Here is a 16,774-nt window from a genome sequence, read left to right as displayed (position 1 = left end):
TGGCACCTGCTCATTCAAGGTGAGTTTGTGGCACCTGCTCCTTCAAGGTGAGTTTGTGGCACCTGCTCCTTCAAGGTGATTTTGTGGCACCTGCTCCTTCAAGGTGAGTTTGGTCTTAATTAAAGTTCCTTCAAGGTGAGCTGTAGTTTCCCTTTCACACGTTCCTTCGAGAAGAGCGGTTTTTAATCACATATTCTTTCAAGGTGAGTTTTAATCTGCCAAATGCTCCTTCAAGTTGAGTTTTTGTTTTATTTTTAGAACTGTCCCAAGGTGAAGGACGGCATGCTGAATGTCCACTTAGTGCCACACAGCCACATCGATGTGGGTTGGCTGAAGACGGTTGACCAGTATTACACTGGGGAGAGTAAGTCTTAGTGTCCTTTATACATTTCTACTGGGATTAGAATTAAATGACAGAGCTCTATATCCTTATGTACATCCTATATCAGGTACGTTGACAGAGCCCTATAAATTGTTACATACCATAACAGAGCATATATCCTTATGTACGCCCTTTTTCTTGTACCATGACAGAGCCCTATAAATTGTTACATACCCTGGCAGAGCCTTTATATTCTTATGTACGCCCTATTTCTTGTATCATGACAGAGCCCAATACATTGTTACATACAATGGTAGAGCCCTAAATACTGATGTACACCCTACTCTTGCATCATGAGCGAGCCATATACATTGTTGCATGCTATGCCAGAGCCGTTTATACTGATGTGCGCCCTATTTCTTGTACCATAACAGAGCCCTATAAATTGTTACATACCAGAGCCCTAAATCCTTATGTACACCCTATTTCTTGTATCATGACAGAGCCCTATGAATTGTTACATACCAGAGCCCTATATCCTTATGTACACCTTATTTCTTGTATCATGACAGAGCCCTATAAATTGTTACATACCAGAATCCTATATCATCATGTACGCTCTATTTCTTGTATCATGACAGAGCCCTATATCCTCATGTACGCCCTTTTTCTTGTACCATGACAGAGCCCTATATCCTCATGTACGTCCTTTTTCTTGTACAATGACAGAGCCATATAAATAGTTGTATGCTATACCAGAGCCCTATATCCTCATGTTCGCTCTATTTCTTGTACCATGACAGAGCCCTATATCCTAATGTACGCCCTATTTCTTGTTTCATGACAGAGCCCTATATCCTAATGTACGCCCTATTTCTTGTACAATGACAGAGCCCTATAAATTGTACATACCAGAGCCCTATATCCTCATGTACGCTCTATTTCTTGTATCATGACAAAGCAATATAAATTGGTGTATGCTATACCAGAGGCCTATATCCTTATGTAAGCCCTTTTTCTTGTACCATGACAGAGCCCTATATCCTCATGTGCGCCCTTTTTCTTGTATCATGACAGAGCCCTATATCCTCATGTGCGCCCTTTTTCTTGTATCATGACAGAGCCCTATATCCTCATGTGCGCCCTTTTTCTTGTATCATGACAGAGCCCTATATCCTCATGTACGCCCTATTTCTTGTATCACGACAGAGCCCTATATCCTAATGTGCGTCCTTTTTCTTGTATCATGACAGAGCCCTATATCCTCATGTGCGCCCTTTTTCTTGTACTATGACAGAACCCTATATCCTCATGTGCACCCTTTTTCTTGTTTCATGACAGAGCCCTATATCCTCATGTACGCCCTATTTCTTGTATCACGACAGAGCCCTATATCCTAATGTGCGTCCTTTTTCTTGTATCATGACAGAGCCCTATATCCTCATGTGCGCCCTTTTTCTTGTACTATGACAGAACCCTATATCCTCATGTGCACCCTTTTTCTTGTTTCATGACAGAGCCCTATATCCTCATGCACGCCCTATTTCTTGTATCACGACAGAGCCCCCATTCGACACAACTGAGCGAGGTTGCGTCAGATGTACCCTCAACACCACCATACAAGAACTCCTCAAGAATCCTCAGCGGCGATTTATTTTCATTGAGATGAAATATTTGGCGCGCTACTGGCAAGAAGCAGACGACACTGAAAGAGAATCTATTCGGCTGCTCATCAAGGAACGTGAGTACACACGTTAACTTTACTCACGGAATGAAATCATGTATCTAAATATGGCGGGGAGGAAGGTCGATTTTGTATACACTGTAGGAAAAAAAAATAATTCAACATAATAAAAAGGAAGCCGTTTGAAATTTTTTTTAAATATTTATTTTTAATTATTTTTAATACATTTTTTTAAATATAATTTCTGAATACTCCTGGGCATTTTGTAAATATTTTAGTTCAAAATGTTGAAAGAAGAAAATCGACTTGTTTGATCTCTTGAAACTTCCGCCTGCGCGAGCGTTAGGTCAATCGAACATCCGGGTAGTTCAACATCTCTCGTTGGCCGGCGCGGGGAGTCGGAAAATTGGAAATAAAATAGTATTTGACATTTTTTTTTTTGATAGTTTGCCTTTTTGGTCTTCGTGGATTAGCCGTACCCTGTAAGCAGAGATTTAGCTTTGCCTTGAATAGAAACTTTATATTTTCAGTCTGACAATAAGTCCTAATCCCAAGCCTAACCCTAAATATTAATTTGGACATTGCTTTAACCAGTGTTTCTTCCAGACTTTTTTCTCCGGGGGCGGGGGGGGGAGGGGACACTTGAAATTTTCGGGAGGGGGGGGGGGAGGGTGCGGTAAATTTTTTTCGGGGGGGGGGGGGGGTCGCGCGGACACTGTTAAAAATATATATTTTCCATATAAATTTCATTTCGTTCGGGGGGGGGGGGGCGTTAGACTTTCCTTGAGGGATGCCGGAGCCCCCCCCCCCCCCCCTCACCCGAAGAGATGCCTGAAAGAAACTCTGGCTTTAACCAAAAGGCGTAAATAGTTATAAATACCATTAAAATATAAATGCCCTTTCCAGTATTTAGATCCGAAAATTTTGTTTTAACTATTTGTGTTAAGCTAAAAAAAGTTAATGTGCCTGTAGTTACGACGAACAGTTGAGGACAAAAAAATCTCCATAATGTGCATTCTTGCGCAATGTAATAGATTTACAATAAAAAGGAAAGTAAAACAAAACGCATATATCATTTATCGGGAATTCCCGCAGCTGCTATTTTTATCCTGACAGTCTCACTTCCGGTGTCTTCATAGGTCGGCTCGAGCTCATCAACGGCGGGTGGGTGATGAGCGACGCCGGCGTCACCACCTACAACGACATCATCGACCAGCACACTCTGGGCTTCAACTTCATCAGCGAGACGTTCGGAGCCTGCGCCCACACACGGACTGCCTGGCATGTGGATCAGTTCGGACACTCCAGGGAACACGCCTCCATATTTGCTCAGGTCTCTGTTCGACTTTATCTGTCGAGCTTTTATCTCTTTGTGTTACTGCACAACAACTTCATATTATTTCGCCACAGTGTATTATATGCTTTATGTAATTTAGCCTATACAAAGTAAAATGTGGCATTCGATTTTTTTTAAACTAAAGGACCATATCGAAATATTACGATTCATGGAGCAGGTAAGGTAGAGCGTAGCTGATTCAGCGACATCGGAATATAAACGGATAGTGTGGTCAGAGCTATGCCCAGCCGCCTTTACTTTCCCTAACATGAGTCAGGTACCCATTTAAGCTGGGTAGACTCAGGGATATCCGACGGACTCGAGCACGGGATCCGAACTCGAAACTTTCGAGTTAGTAATCAAAAGATTCGATGGATGGCAAAAAGGTATTAGTTACTTTATAAGGAAAGAGCCGACCCGCGGCCTAACATACGCTGCTATTTAGTGACGGGTGAAGACTTCCTGAAAGACACAGGTGTCCAAATGGGGTGGGTGGGTACACACTGTTGCGCATGCCTGGAGAGCGAGGGAGGGGGCGGGAGGAGGGTTAGAAAGTCGGCGTGCATGCGTGGTGTCCCGCATGATTGGGCGACGTAGAGAATTATATTTATAGATGTGTCAGTTGAGTAAAGTGTATAGAAGAAAACACTATATGACTTTACGAACTTAGTCTTACGTATGTTTTTATATAAATATATAATATATAAATATATAATATATAACTATGATATATAATGTTTAAATGTTTTATATAACAAAATATTAGGCGTGTTTCGCCCACCCGTTACCACACCTTATTTATTTCTAACCTACTTGTGAAATAGATCTTCTTTTAAATGCATTTTGTAGCACTCAACTACCCATACTACGCACTATAAGAATATTTAAGAAACCTACATTTAAATTAACTTATAGTAGGTTTTAGAATTATTTAGATACAGAAAGTTACAAAGTCGTACACTATTACTAAAATAAATAGTATACAACGCACTTAAACACACGTAAACAGTATAAATATTAACTGCATTTCATTGAATGAAATAGAGAGATATGAAACACACATATCAAGTTTAAACAAACTTAAACATTATAAATATTAGCTGCCTTTTATTGAAAATAGAGATATATGTAACACATATATCAAGTGATGTCTCACTTTTGTCCTTGAAGCTTGACTTTGCATTTCCAAGAATTCCATGACATCTGCTTCGTGTCTAAGTGCATAGAGTTCAGATCTCCATTCTCCTGATTGATAATCCAAGTCTTATATTCTAACCTCGACGCCTGCCTTGACTTAATCGTCCCGGACCCTCTGAGCCAACATTAGCATGCCTCCCCCCCCCCCTCTGCTGACCTCTGACCCCAGGACAAGTGTGTGCTAACTTCACTAATTTACATATATTCTTTCCCCGTTATGTGAAGGGTTGAGAAATGGAAATACAGCATCCTGGAAGGTTATTTTTATCCGAAGTTTTTTTTTCGCTGGGGATGATCTAGGCATTCCCTGATTTAGATTCCCGATCGATTCTTTAAACTAATTTCACCACGTCCTGTCGATCTTCAAGCACGTGTCCTGGGCGTCATAGACGGCATTTCCAGTCAAGATATTGACTAGGAGAAGAATTGCTTTTTTTTTTAAATTACTTTTTTTTCTATACCAGAGAGTAACAGTTATTTTGGTTTTCGGAACTTCCCGTTTTTAATAAAGTGACAGCGGCTTGGCTGGGCACAAATGCTTGCACACGAAAGTGGCTTACGAATTTAATACGAGCTATCTTGTGTATGTTGAACTAGAAGAAATAAACGCTACCCACAGAGCCCCCCCCCCCCCCACCACAAAAAAACATCTACCCCCCCCCCGAACGAAATAGAATTTATATAGAAATTTCAAGCCCCCCCCCCCCCCCGTGAGAAAATGTCTGGAAGAAACGCTGGTTACCCTTCCCCCCCCTCCAAAAAAGGGACCTTCACCCACACCCCCCCCCCCCACCCTCCTTCCCAGCACCTCAAGAAAGTCACAGTATGCTGAAATGTTTGAAATGAGTTCGAAACACAATCGTGAGATGTATTTTAAACGAAAGCATAAGATCAAAATGTCTGTACTTCTTTTACTCGTCTAGTATTTGTATATAGAGTTACAACTCCTGCAAAGAGTTACTGTAACATTTACCGTTGTTTTCAAATGGGTTACTGCGCTCTGTTTAACACTGGGCTAAGCGACCACTAGTCATAGATTGAATGTAACAGCTAGGGTTATTTTTAGATAGGTTGCCTTGCGTTGGTCATCAATCGGCTAAGTGACCTCTCTGTTGATGTGATGTCCTTGTGAGACGGAATGATGCGTATGTGAGTGTGTCTGTGTGTGTCTGTGTGTTTGTGTCTGTGAGTCTGGTGTGTTTGTGTGTGGATGTGTGTCTGTGTGTGTGTTTACGATTGTTTTGCAAGGCAGTATCCAGACTTGTGTGTTGACGTGTATGTTGTTGTATGGAGTGAGTGTAGATTACAAGGGAAGCGACTGGTCGAGGGACAGCGGGTGTGTTGTAATTGGGTGTAAGGAGGTGTGTAACGGTGGATGTGGGTGGCAATCAGAAGTTGCTGTTAGCACGATGAAGAAACTTCATGATGACGGAGAACAGAGAAATAGATGATATTAAATTTACTTAATGCACTCTTGCCTCAACTACTTCTGTTGGTCTGTACCTGTTTTTGTAGCTACGTTTTCAACTTGTCCTCTTTCGGCTAAGTGACCAATGATTTCATATTTACTGTAGTAGTTACCTTTGTTTTCAAATAGGCTACGTCTTAGTGACCACTCCATTCAATGATTTTCTGTAATAGGTACCGTTAATTACGGAAGCGACTATTACTGTCATAGATTTACTGTAACAGTTATCCTTGGTTTCAGATGAGAAGCGTCGCTCTGGTCACCACTCGACTAAGTGACCATTCATGTCAAAGATTTACTGTAACAGTTACCGTTAATTTCAGATGGACTACAACGTTCTTGTCACATTTGGCTATGTGACAACCGATGTCATAATTTTGCTGTAATAGTTACTGTTAATTTCATATGGGCCATGACGCTCTGGTCACCACTCGACTACGTGACCACTACTATCATAGATTTACTGTAACAGTTACCCTTGGTTTCAGATGGGCTACGATGCTCTAGTCATCAGCCGGATAGACTACCAGGACCTGACCAACAGGAAGAAAAATAAAGACATGGAGCTCATATGGAATACAAGTCCTCGTAACTTAAGTAGGTCCCCGGATGTCATGTTACAAGTCGATGTCATTAGGTGTTCAAATGTCATGCCGATTTTAGTCATTGTTGTTACTCATATTGGATGTGGTATTCTAATGTCATATGAAGGGACGGCGTGGCCTAGCGGTAGAGAGCTAGATTGCTAACCTGAGAGTCTCCAGTTCGAATCCGGGTTCAAATCAGTGGAACGTCAATGATTCCAGCTCTGATGCGTACCTAACATAATATCTATGATGTCAATATGTAAATGTCATGCTTTTTCTAGATGTCATTTTGTGTTTAAATATCTCATAACAATAACATCTTCATCTAACCCGTCCTGTTTTTATTTCTTCAGAAAATCGATCTACTCTATTCACTCACGTGACCTACGACGGCTACTATGCTCCGGCTGGATTTGTTCTAGATTCTGCAGATTCTATGTCTGAGGTAAGATGTTCTAGATTCTGCAGATACTATGTCTGTGGTAAGATGTTCTAGATTCTGCAGATTCTATGACTGAGGTATTGTTCTAGATTCTGCAGATTCTATGTCTGAGGTAAGATGTTCTAGATTCTATGACTGAGGTAAGATGTTCTAGATTCTGCAGATTCTATGACTGAGGTAAGATGTTCTAGATTCTGCAGATTCTATGTCTGAGGTAAGATGTTCTAGATTCTGCAGATTCTATGACTGAGGTAAGATGTTCTAGATTCTGCAGATTCTATGACTGATGTAAGATGTTCTAGATTCTATGACTGAGGTAAGATGTTCTAGATTCTATGACTGAGGTAAGATGTTCTAGATGCTGCAGATTCTATGACTGAGGTAAGATGTTCTAGATTCTATGACTGAGGTAAGATGTTCTAGATTCTATGACTGAGGTAAGATGTTCTAGATTCTATGACTGAGGTAAGATGTTCTAGATTCTATGACTGAGGTAAGATGTTCTAGATTCTGCAGATTCTACGACTGAGGTAAGATGTTCTAGATTCTATGACTGAGGTAAGATGTTCTAGATTCTATGACTGAGGTAAGATGTTCTAGATTCTATGTCTGAGGTAAGATGTTCTAGATTCTATGTCTGAGGTAAGATGTTCTAGATTCTATGACGGAGGTAAGATGTACTAGATTCTATGACTGAGGTAAGATGTTCTAGATTCTGCAGATTCTATGACTGAGGTAAGATGTTCTAGATTCTATGACTGAGGTAAGATGTTCTAGATTCTGCAGATTCTATGACTGAGGTAAGATGTTCTAGATTCTATGACTGGGGTAAGATGTTCTAGATTCTATGACTGAGGTAAGATGTTCTAGATTCTATGACTGAGGTAAGATGTTCTAGATTCTATGACTGAGGTAAGATGTTCTAGATTCTGCAGATTCTATGACTGAGGTAAAATGTTCTAGATTCTATGACTGAGGTAAGATGTTCTAGAATCTATGACTGAGGTAAGATGTTCTAGATTCTATGACTGAGGTAAGATGTTCTAGAATCTATGACTGAGGTTAGATGTTCTAGATTATATGACTGAGGTAAGATGTTCTAGATTCTATGACTGAGGTAAGTTGTTCTAGATTCTATGACTGAGGTAAGATGTTTTAGATTCTATGACTGAGGTAAGATATTCTAGATTCTATGACTGAGGTAAGATGTTCTAGATTCTGCAGATTCTATGACTGAGGTAAGATGTTCTAGATTCTATGACTGAGGTAAGATGTTCTAGATTCTATGACTGAGGTAAGATGTTCTAGATTCTGCAGATTCTATGACTGAGATAAGATGTTCTAGATTCTGCAGATTCTATTACTGAGGTAAGATGTTCTAGATTCTGCAGATTCTATGACTGAGGTAAGATGTTCTAGATTCTATGACTGAGGTAAGATGTTCTAGATTCTATGACTGAGGTAAGATGTTCTAGATTCTATGACTGAGGTAAGATGTTCTAGATTCTATGACTGAGGTAAGATGTTCTAGATTCTGCAGATTCTATGACTGAGGTAAGATGTTTTAGATTCTATGACGGAGGTAAGATGTTCTAGATTCTATGACTGAGGTAAGATGTTCTAGATTCTGCAGATTCTATGACTGAGGTAAGATGTTCTAGATTCTATGACTGAGGTAAGATGTTCTAGATTCTATGACTGAGGTAAGATGTTCTAGATTCTATGACTGAGGTAAGATGTTCTAGATTCTATGACTGAGGTAAGATGTTCTAGATTCTGCAGATTCTATGACTGAGGTAAGATGTTCTAGATTCTATGACTGAGGTAAGATGTTCTAGATTCTATGACTGAGGTAAGATGTTCTAGATTCTATGACTGAGGTAAGATGTTCTAGATTCTATGATTGAGATAAGATGTTCTAGATTCTGCAGATTCTATGACTGAGGTAAGATGTTCTAGATTCTATGACTGAGGTAAGATGTTCTAGATTCTATGACTGAGGTAAGATGTTCTAGATTCTGCAGATTCTATGACTGAGATAAGATGTTCTAGATTCTGCAGATTCTATTACTGAGGTAAGATGTTCTAGATTCTGTAGATTCCATGACTGAGGTAAGATGTTCTAGATTCTATGACTGAGGTAAGATGTTCTAGATTCTGCAGATTCTATGTCTGAGGTAAGATGTTCTAGATTCTGCAGATTCTATGACTGAGGTAAGATGTTCTAGATTCTGCAGATTCTATGACTGATGTAAGATGTTCTAGATTCTATGACTGAGGTAAGATGTTCTAGATTCTATGACTGAGGTAAGATGTTCTAGATGCTGCAGATTCTATGACTGAGGTAAGATGTTCTAGATTCTATGACTGAGGTAAGATGTTCTAGATTCTATGACTGAGGTAAGATGTTCTAGATTCTATGACTGAGGTAAGATGTTCTAGATTCTATGACTGAGGTAAGATGTTCTAGATTCTGCAGATTCTATGACTGAGGTAAGATGTTCTAGATTCTATGACTGAGGTAAGATGTTCTAGATTCTATGACTGAGGTAAGATGTTCTAGATTCTATGTCTGAGGTAAGATGTTCTAGATTCTATGTCTGAGGTAAGATGTTCTAGATTCTATGACGGAGGTAAGATGTACTAGATTCTATGACTGAGGTAAGATGTTCTAGATTCTGCAGATTCTATGACTGAGGTAAGATGTTCTAGATTCTATGACTGAGGTAAGATGTTCTAGATTCTGCAGATTCTATGACTGAGGTAAGATGTTCTAGATTCTATGACTGGGGTAAGATGTTCTAGATTCTATGACTGAGGTAAGATGTTCTAGATTCTATGACTGAGGTAAGATGTTCTAGATTCTATGACTGAGGTAAGATGTTCTAGATTCTGCAGATTCTATGACTGAGGTAAAATGTTCTAGATTCTATGACTGAGGTAAGATGTTCTAGAATCTATGACTGAGGTAAGATGTTCTAGATTCTATGACTGAGGTAAGATGTTCTAGAATCTATGACTGAGGTTAGATGTTCTAGATTATATGACTGAGGTAAGATGTTCTAGATTCTATGACTGAGGTAAGTTGTTCTAGATTCTATGACTGAGGTAAGATGTTTTAGATTCTATGACTGAGGTAAGATATTCTAGATTCTATGACTGAGGTAAGATGTTCTAGATTCTGCAGATTCTATGACTGAGGTAAGATGTTCTAGATTCTATGACTGAGGTAAGATGTTCTAGATTCTATGACTGAGGTAAGATGTTCTAGATTCTGCAGATTCTATGACTGAGATAAGATGTTCTAGATTCTGCAGATTCTATTACTGAGGTAAGATGTTCTAGATTCTGCAGATTCTATGACTGAGGTAAGATGTTCTAGATTCTATGACTGAGGTAAGATGTTCTAGATTCTATGACTGAGGTAAGATGTTCTAGATTCTATGACTGAGGTAAGATGTTCTAGATTCTATGACTGAGGTAAGATGTTCTAGATTCTGCAGATTCTATGACTGAGGTAAGATGTTCTAGATTCTATGACGGAGGTAAGATGTTCTAGATTCTATGACTGAGGTAAGACGTTCTAGATTCTGCAGATTCTATGACTGAGGTAAGATGTTCTAGATTCTATGACTGAGGTAAGATGTTCTAGATTCTATGACTGAGGTAAGATGTTCTAGATTCTATGACTGAGGTAAGATGTTCTAGATTCTATGACTGAGGTAAGATGTTCTAGATTCTGCAGATTCTATGACTGAGGTAAGATGTTCTAGATTCTATGACTGAGGTAAGATGTTCTAGATTCTATGACTGAGGTAAGATGTTCTAGATTCTATGACTGAGGTAAGATGTTCTAGATTCTATGACTGAGATAAGATGTTCTAGATTCTGCAGATTCTATGACTGAGGTAAGATGTTCTAGATTCTATGACTGAGGTAAGATGTTCTAGATTCTATGACTGAGGTAAGATATTCTAGATTCTGCAGATTCTATGACTGAGATAAGATGTTCTAGATTCTGCAGATTCTATTACTGAGGTAAGATGTTCTAGATTCTGTAGATTCCATGACTGAGGTAAGATGTTCTAGATTCTATGACTGAGGTAAGATGTTCTAGATTCTATGACTGAGGTAAGATGTTCTAGATTCTGCAGATTCTATGACTGAGGTAAGATGTTCTAGATTCTGCAGATTCTATGACTGAGGTAAGATGTTCTAGATTCTGCAGATTCTATGACTGAGGTAAGATGTTCTAGATTCTGCAGATTCTATGACTGAGGTAAGATGTTCTAGATTCTGTAGATTCTATGACTGAGGTAAGATGTTCTAGATTCTGCAGATTCTATGACTGAGGTAAGATGTTCTAGATTCTGCAGATTCTATGACTGAGGTAAGATGTTCTAGATTCTGTAGATTCTATGACTGAGGTAAGATGTTCTAGATTCTATGACTGAGGTAAGATGCTCTAGATTCTGCAGATTCTATGACTGAGGTAAGATGTTCTAGATTCTATGACTGAGGTAAGATGTTCTAGATTCTATGACTGAGGTAAGATGTTCTAGATTCTGCAGATTCTATGACTGAGGTAAGATGTTCTAGATTCTGCAGATTCTATGACTGAGGTAAGATGTTCTAGATTCTGCAGATTCTATGACTGAGGTAAGATGTTCTAGATTCTATGACTGAGGTAAGATGTTCTAGATTCTGCAGATTCTATGACTGAGGTAAGATGTTCTAGATTCTGCAGATTCTATGACTGAGGTACGATGTTCTAGATTCTATGACTGAGGTAAGATGTTCTAGATTCTATGACTGAGGTAAGATGTTCTAGATTCTATGACTGAGGTAAGATGTTCTAGATTCTGCAGATTCTATGACTGAGGTAAGATGTTCTAGATTCTGTAGATTCTATGACTGAGGTAAGATGTTCTAGATTCTGCAGATTCTATGACTTAGGTAAGATGTTCTAGATTCTGCAGATTCTATGTCTGAGGTAAGATGTTCTAGATTCTATGACTGAGGTAAGATGTTCTAGATTCTGCAGATTCTATGACTGAGGTAAGATGTTCTAGATTCTATGACTGAGGTAAGATGTTCTAGATTCTATGACTTAGGTAAGATGTTCTAGATTCTGCAGATTGTATGACTGAGGTAAGATGTTCTAGATTCTGCAGATTCTATGACTGAGGTAAGATGTTCTAGATTCTGCAGATTCTATGACTGAGGTAAGATGTTCTAGATTCTGCAGATTCTATGACTGAGGTAAGATGATCTAGATTCTGCAGATTCTATGACTGAGGTAAGATGTTCTAGATTCTGCAGATACTATATCTGAGGTAAGATGTTCTAGATTCTTCAGATACTATATCTGAGGTAAGATGTTCTAGATTCTGCAGATTCTATGACTGAGGTAAGATGTTCTAGATTCTGCAGATTCTATGACTGAGGTAAGATGATCTAGATTCTGCAGATTCTATGACTGAGGTAAGTTGTTCTAGATTGTATGACTTAGGTAAGATGTTCTAGATTCTGCAGATACTATATCTGAGGTAAGATGTTCTAGATTCTGCAGATTCTATGACTGAGGTAAGATGTTCTAGATTCTGCAGATACTATATCTGAGGTAAGATGTTCTAGATTCTGCAGATACTATATCTGAGGTAAGATGTTCTAGATTCTGCAGATACTATGTCTGAGGTAAGATTTCCCCACCCTTGTGTCTTACCTTAAACCCCAAACACGGGAGTTGTAATGTAGGCCCCTACGCCCCAAGAGCCAAGTCATGATATTATACGTAGTACATTTTTAATGTTGTATCTAATGCATTCTTTTTTTTAAAAGTATTTTCGTATAACTAAGCCTAATAAACCGGGAGTGATGTCCCCAAAATTTTCTTGAATATTCTTATATAAAATAACAGAGGATGGGAACTCGGGCTATAGACATGATTTTAAATCCATTTTAAATACTTAAAGTTTTAAAAATAGAATAAAATCTCGTAGACAAAAGAATTGCACCCCAAGTGAACGCCAAATAAAAAAGTGCATAATAGTGCGCAATATTATTAGTACTTTTAAAATTTACATTAGTTTTTTGAGAAATGGGAAGTAGCGTAAATTACTACTTCCGGTCAACGGAAATTACTCAAGATTTAACAGAAGGTAGAGAATTACATCTTTTACTTACATGTGAAATTTCATTTATCTATCTGAAATAGTACTCAAGTTATAGGCTTTTGAAAAATTCAAAGTAGAAAAAGTACCACTTCCGGTTATCGGAAATCGCTCAAAAGTTGATACGGATCTACGATTTATATAAAATACTTATATATGAAATTTCATCAACCTAGCTGTAACGATACTCAAGTAATCGTGTTTACACACGGACAGACAGACACACACACAGACACACAGACATACGGACAAGATTGCAAAATTATGTTTTTCCGTATCAGTGAGGTGTAAAACGTCGAGATTTGAAAAAATCTCGATTTTTTTTTTTTGCACGATTACAATACTTTCGCTATACTTCGTATATATGAGAAAGTAAAAATGATTGACATTACTCTAACTTTTCGACTTAAGCACTTTGTTAGTTTCCAATAAAAATCATAAAATCTCTTCGCTTTGTTAGTTTTGATTCTCTTCTTCGTGGGGAACAATATTTGCGGTTTATATGTACTAATTGGTACTGACTGTTGATTAAATTTCTAATAAAGTATTTATTACTACTGTTGTTTCGGCAATGCTCACTTCCTTTGAATGACATTTGGTACTATTGTTGTTTAAAATCGTACTATACAAACAATAAATAATGCAGTTGTTAAAAGATTTATTACAAAATTTAGATTATCAATCGTACTGTTGACTTAAAGAAAAAAAGTAAAGAATCCTCTTTAGACCCATGCGATCCCTTGGGCAGATGAAGTAGAGTTGACTATACTAGCTGCACATTGTCAGGAACAATCTGTTTACCAGACAATCATTTTCTTCTCACATCAATCATTCCTAAATATCATTGTTTGTAGTTGGGATTTTTCACGCAGTTCCTGCGCGAATACCACGTGATACCCGGCAGTATGGCGGAGCTTAGAATCCATCTTAATGCGTTGCATCTGTGTGATCAATTACACATCGATCCACAAAATCAATAGAAAAACACGCTAGCATTGAGTTTGATGTTGGTATAAATGCGACAAAAAATATAATCCATTTTATGTTATATCGTCACGACAGATTCATTAAAGTCTGGTGGGAAAAATAATGATCAATGCCGTTTATATTTTTCTATATTTAGGTATCGGAAAGAGATGCTTTGTTGTTCATCAAAGCTGTAAAGTATAGGGTAAGTGAATTAGGTTTCGATTCATCAATGACACGCAAACAATTTACACATAGATAGTATCCACGATATTGATATTTTAATTTATAGTTAGTCGTTGAATTAGGGCTTGGGTTGTATCATTTTGAACCCTCGATGCAATCTATGAAGCAAAGTATTCAAATTATAACTATTTTTTTTCTTCTAACATTTTAATTCATCTCTAATGTTTCGTGTAGTTCTAAATTTTACTCGACGGAGTTGTTTTAAATAAATGTAGTTTTTTTTGTTAGTTGCTTAAAGTAATACGAAATAACTTTTCGAAATAATTATCAGACTTAGAAAACACGTAATTTTGGTCCTTATTCCAAGGTTTTACAGTAATCCCTCGCTACTTCGCGGTTCTTTTATCGCGGCCTCAGTAGATCTCGTATATATTTTTTTGTGTTGCTGTTCTCTTGCGTCTTTCTGTCCAACATAGTGCTTGTGACATTCTTGTAAATAGCGCTTAAAACATCCTCCACCCTCTAAATTATCTAGTGAACTCATGATTAAAATAATAAAGATTATAACAGGCACTTATATTGTTTCATATAAACTTTTTAATATTATCCATAAATTAAAAACATGTATGCGTATTAAAAATCAGAGGGTACACTCTTCGCGATTTTTCACTAACTGCAGGTTTTTTTAGTCCTAATTAACGCTTTAACCGAGGGTTTACTGTATCTTCAATTTGCGCCTAGACAAACGTCCCTATGCCCTCATACATGATAAAATGTAAAAGATTAACCTAAGTCATAAAAATGTGTGTTGGACCTAAAAATGTTGTTAGATTGCCCCTGAAATAAAACAAACTGCTGTGCCATCGTGACGTTATAGATCTGACGTTTTTTCCCACCAGGCCGAGTGCTACAAAAGCAATCATCTTCTGCTGCCGATGGGGTCAGACTTCGGTTACAAGGAGGCAGGTCGTTGGTTCAAATACATGGACCCGCTCATAGAGGAGGTCAATAAACTGGTGAGTTGGTACCTGACACGATTAGTGGTTTATTTATGCTTTGACCGTTGGTGAACGTGGGTTCTGTGCCTGGTTCTGTATTCAGAATGGCAACATTTTATTTTTTATTTTTTTTTGTTTTTTTTTTATTTATTTATTTATTTATTTTTGTATTGCGTGTTGGTGCAGTTTGGTTAACCGGTCGGTTTGGTATTTAGTATCGTGTTGTGCTTTAATAAGTTTTGGTTTTACAGCTGGTTTGGTATTTAGTATGAAATGTTTTATTTGGGTTTGTGTGTCACGTTTCTGTGAACTTTGGTTCTGCCTGTGTTTTGATGTTTTAAATTACCATATTTCTCCAGATTGTTGTACTTTTTCTATTTTGGCTTATAGTTATGGTCTTAGTATGGAAAATTTTAATTAATTTATAAAGAAATAATTAGGCGACCAGTTAAGTCAAATTGAATGTCACAATGCATTGCCTTCATGTCTTGACCCACGTACCAATTACGAACCGTATCTGTCAGTTAGAAGTGCCTGCAATTTCGCACGGGCGTTTCGATCTAGACAGACAGAGGAAGTAAGTTAAATAACAGCTTGTAAAAATACGTTAAGAGATATGCATGGTGTTCTGGTGTGCATTGGTCCTTCATTTATTTAGGGTTTTAATATAACACTTTTAGATTCTAATTCATCTGTGTAAATTTTCCGTTGTGTTTTTAATTCTGCCCGTGTTGACGGTTTTAAGTTGATACATCAGACTACATCACTGTGACATTTTAGTTTGTTCTTAACACGACCATACATTTTTAAAATATATAAGTAGTTTTTCGAGAAGCTTCTGTTGCACAAGGTGCTGATGGTTTTAATATGACAATAAATTGTACGATTGACATGTAGAATTTTAGGGAATTATTGGTTTGTTTCATGCTTAATGTAATGATCTGATCTCGATTATTTGAGCTGTGTTTGTTGTTCTAGTAAACTATATCTAAATTTGTGTTCAAGTTAAGTTCATGCTAACACTAATTATTTATTTGTAGTGGATATTTTCACACTAGTAAATTATGTAAGAGGGGCTGATTTGATTTAGATAGTTTAAGGTTTCACTTTGAGCAGATCAAATACGTTGCGTTGTCGATTTTGTATACTTAGCTTTGCAGTGATTTTATTTTTTTAATAAACTTTATGTAGCGTTCTGGTAAACTTTGGTTCTCAACGTTGTACGGTTTTTAGTATAACCGCAGAATGGCATTTCAGAGACGCGTGTGTGGAGCGCGAACAGCAGCCACGTTCTGTAAACGTAATGAAGTAATCAGTCTCTGGCTAATTAAACAATAACACCGGGAGCCACTTAATGAAACCAATACAAGAACGGACAGACGTAAACAGAGGAAACGATTCGCTTGTCGATTAGC

At 37.8% G+C, this 16,774-nt stretch overlaps 1 protein-coding gene across 1 annotated transcript in view; it reads left to right on the top strand.

Moving 5' to 3' along the window:
• The window catches only part of LOC131930051 (lysosomal alpha-mannosidase), a gene marked incomplete at its 3' end in the record, with an annotated part of 60,383 nt that overhangs the window by 27,980 nt on the left and 15,629 nt on the right, over positions 1-16,774 (top strand). The window contains 7 exon segments of the mRNA XM_059286418.1: positions 259-364; positions 1,884-2,063; positions 3,146-3,339; positions 6,496-6,604; positions 6,948-7,039; positions 14,333-14,380; positions 15,261-15,377. Of these exon segments, the coding sequence (XP_059142401.1) occupies positions 259-364; positions 1,884-2,063; positions 3,146-3,339; positions 6,496-6,604; positions 6,948-7,039; positions 14,333-14,380; positions 15,261-15,377 (846 nt within the window).

The sequence above is a fragment of the Physella acuta genome, unplaced genomic scaffold (assembly GCF_028476545.2).
Source record: "Physella acuta isolate Inbredline_101_S28 unplaced genomic scaffold, ASM2847654v3 ptg001709l, whole genome shotgun sequence".
Taxonomy (NCBI): Eukaryota; Metazoa; Mollusca; class Gastropoda; family Physidae; genus Physella; species Physella acuta.
Note: the sequence above shows the minus strand (reverse complement) of the source record. Positions and strands in the feature narration are given on the sequence as shown.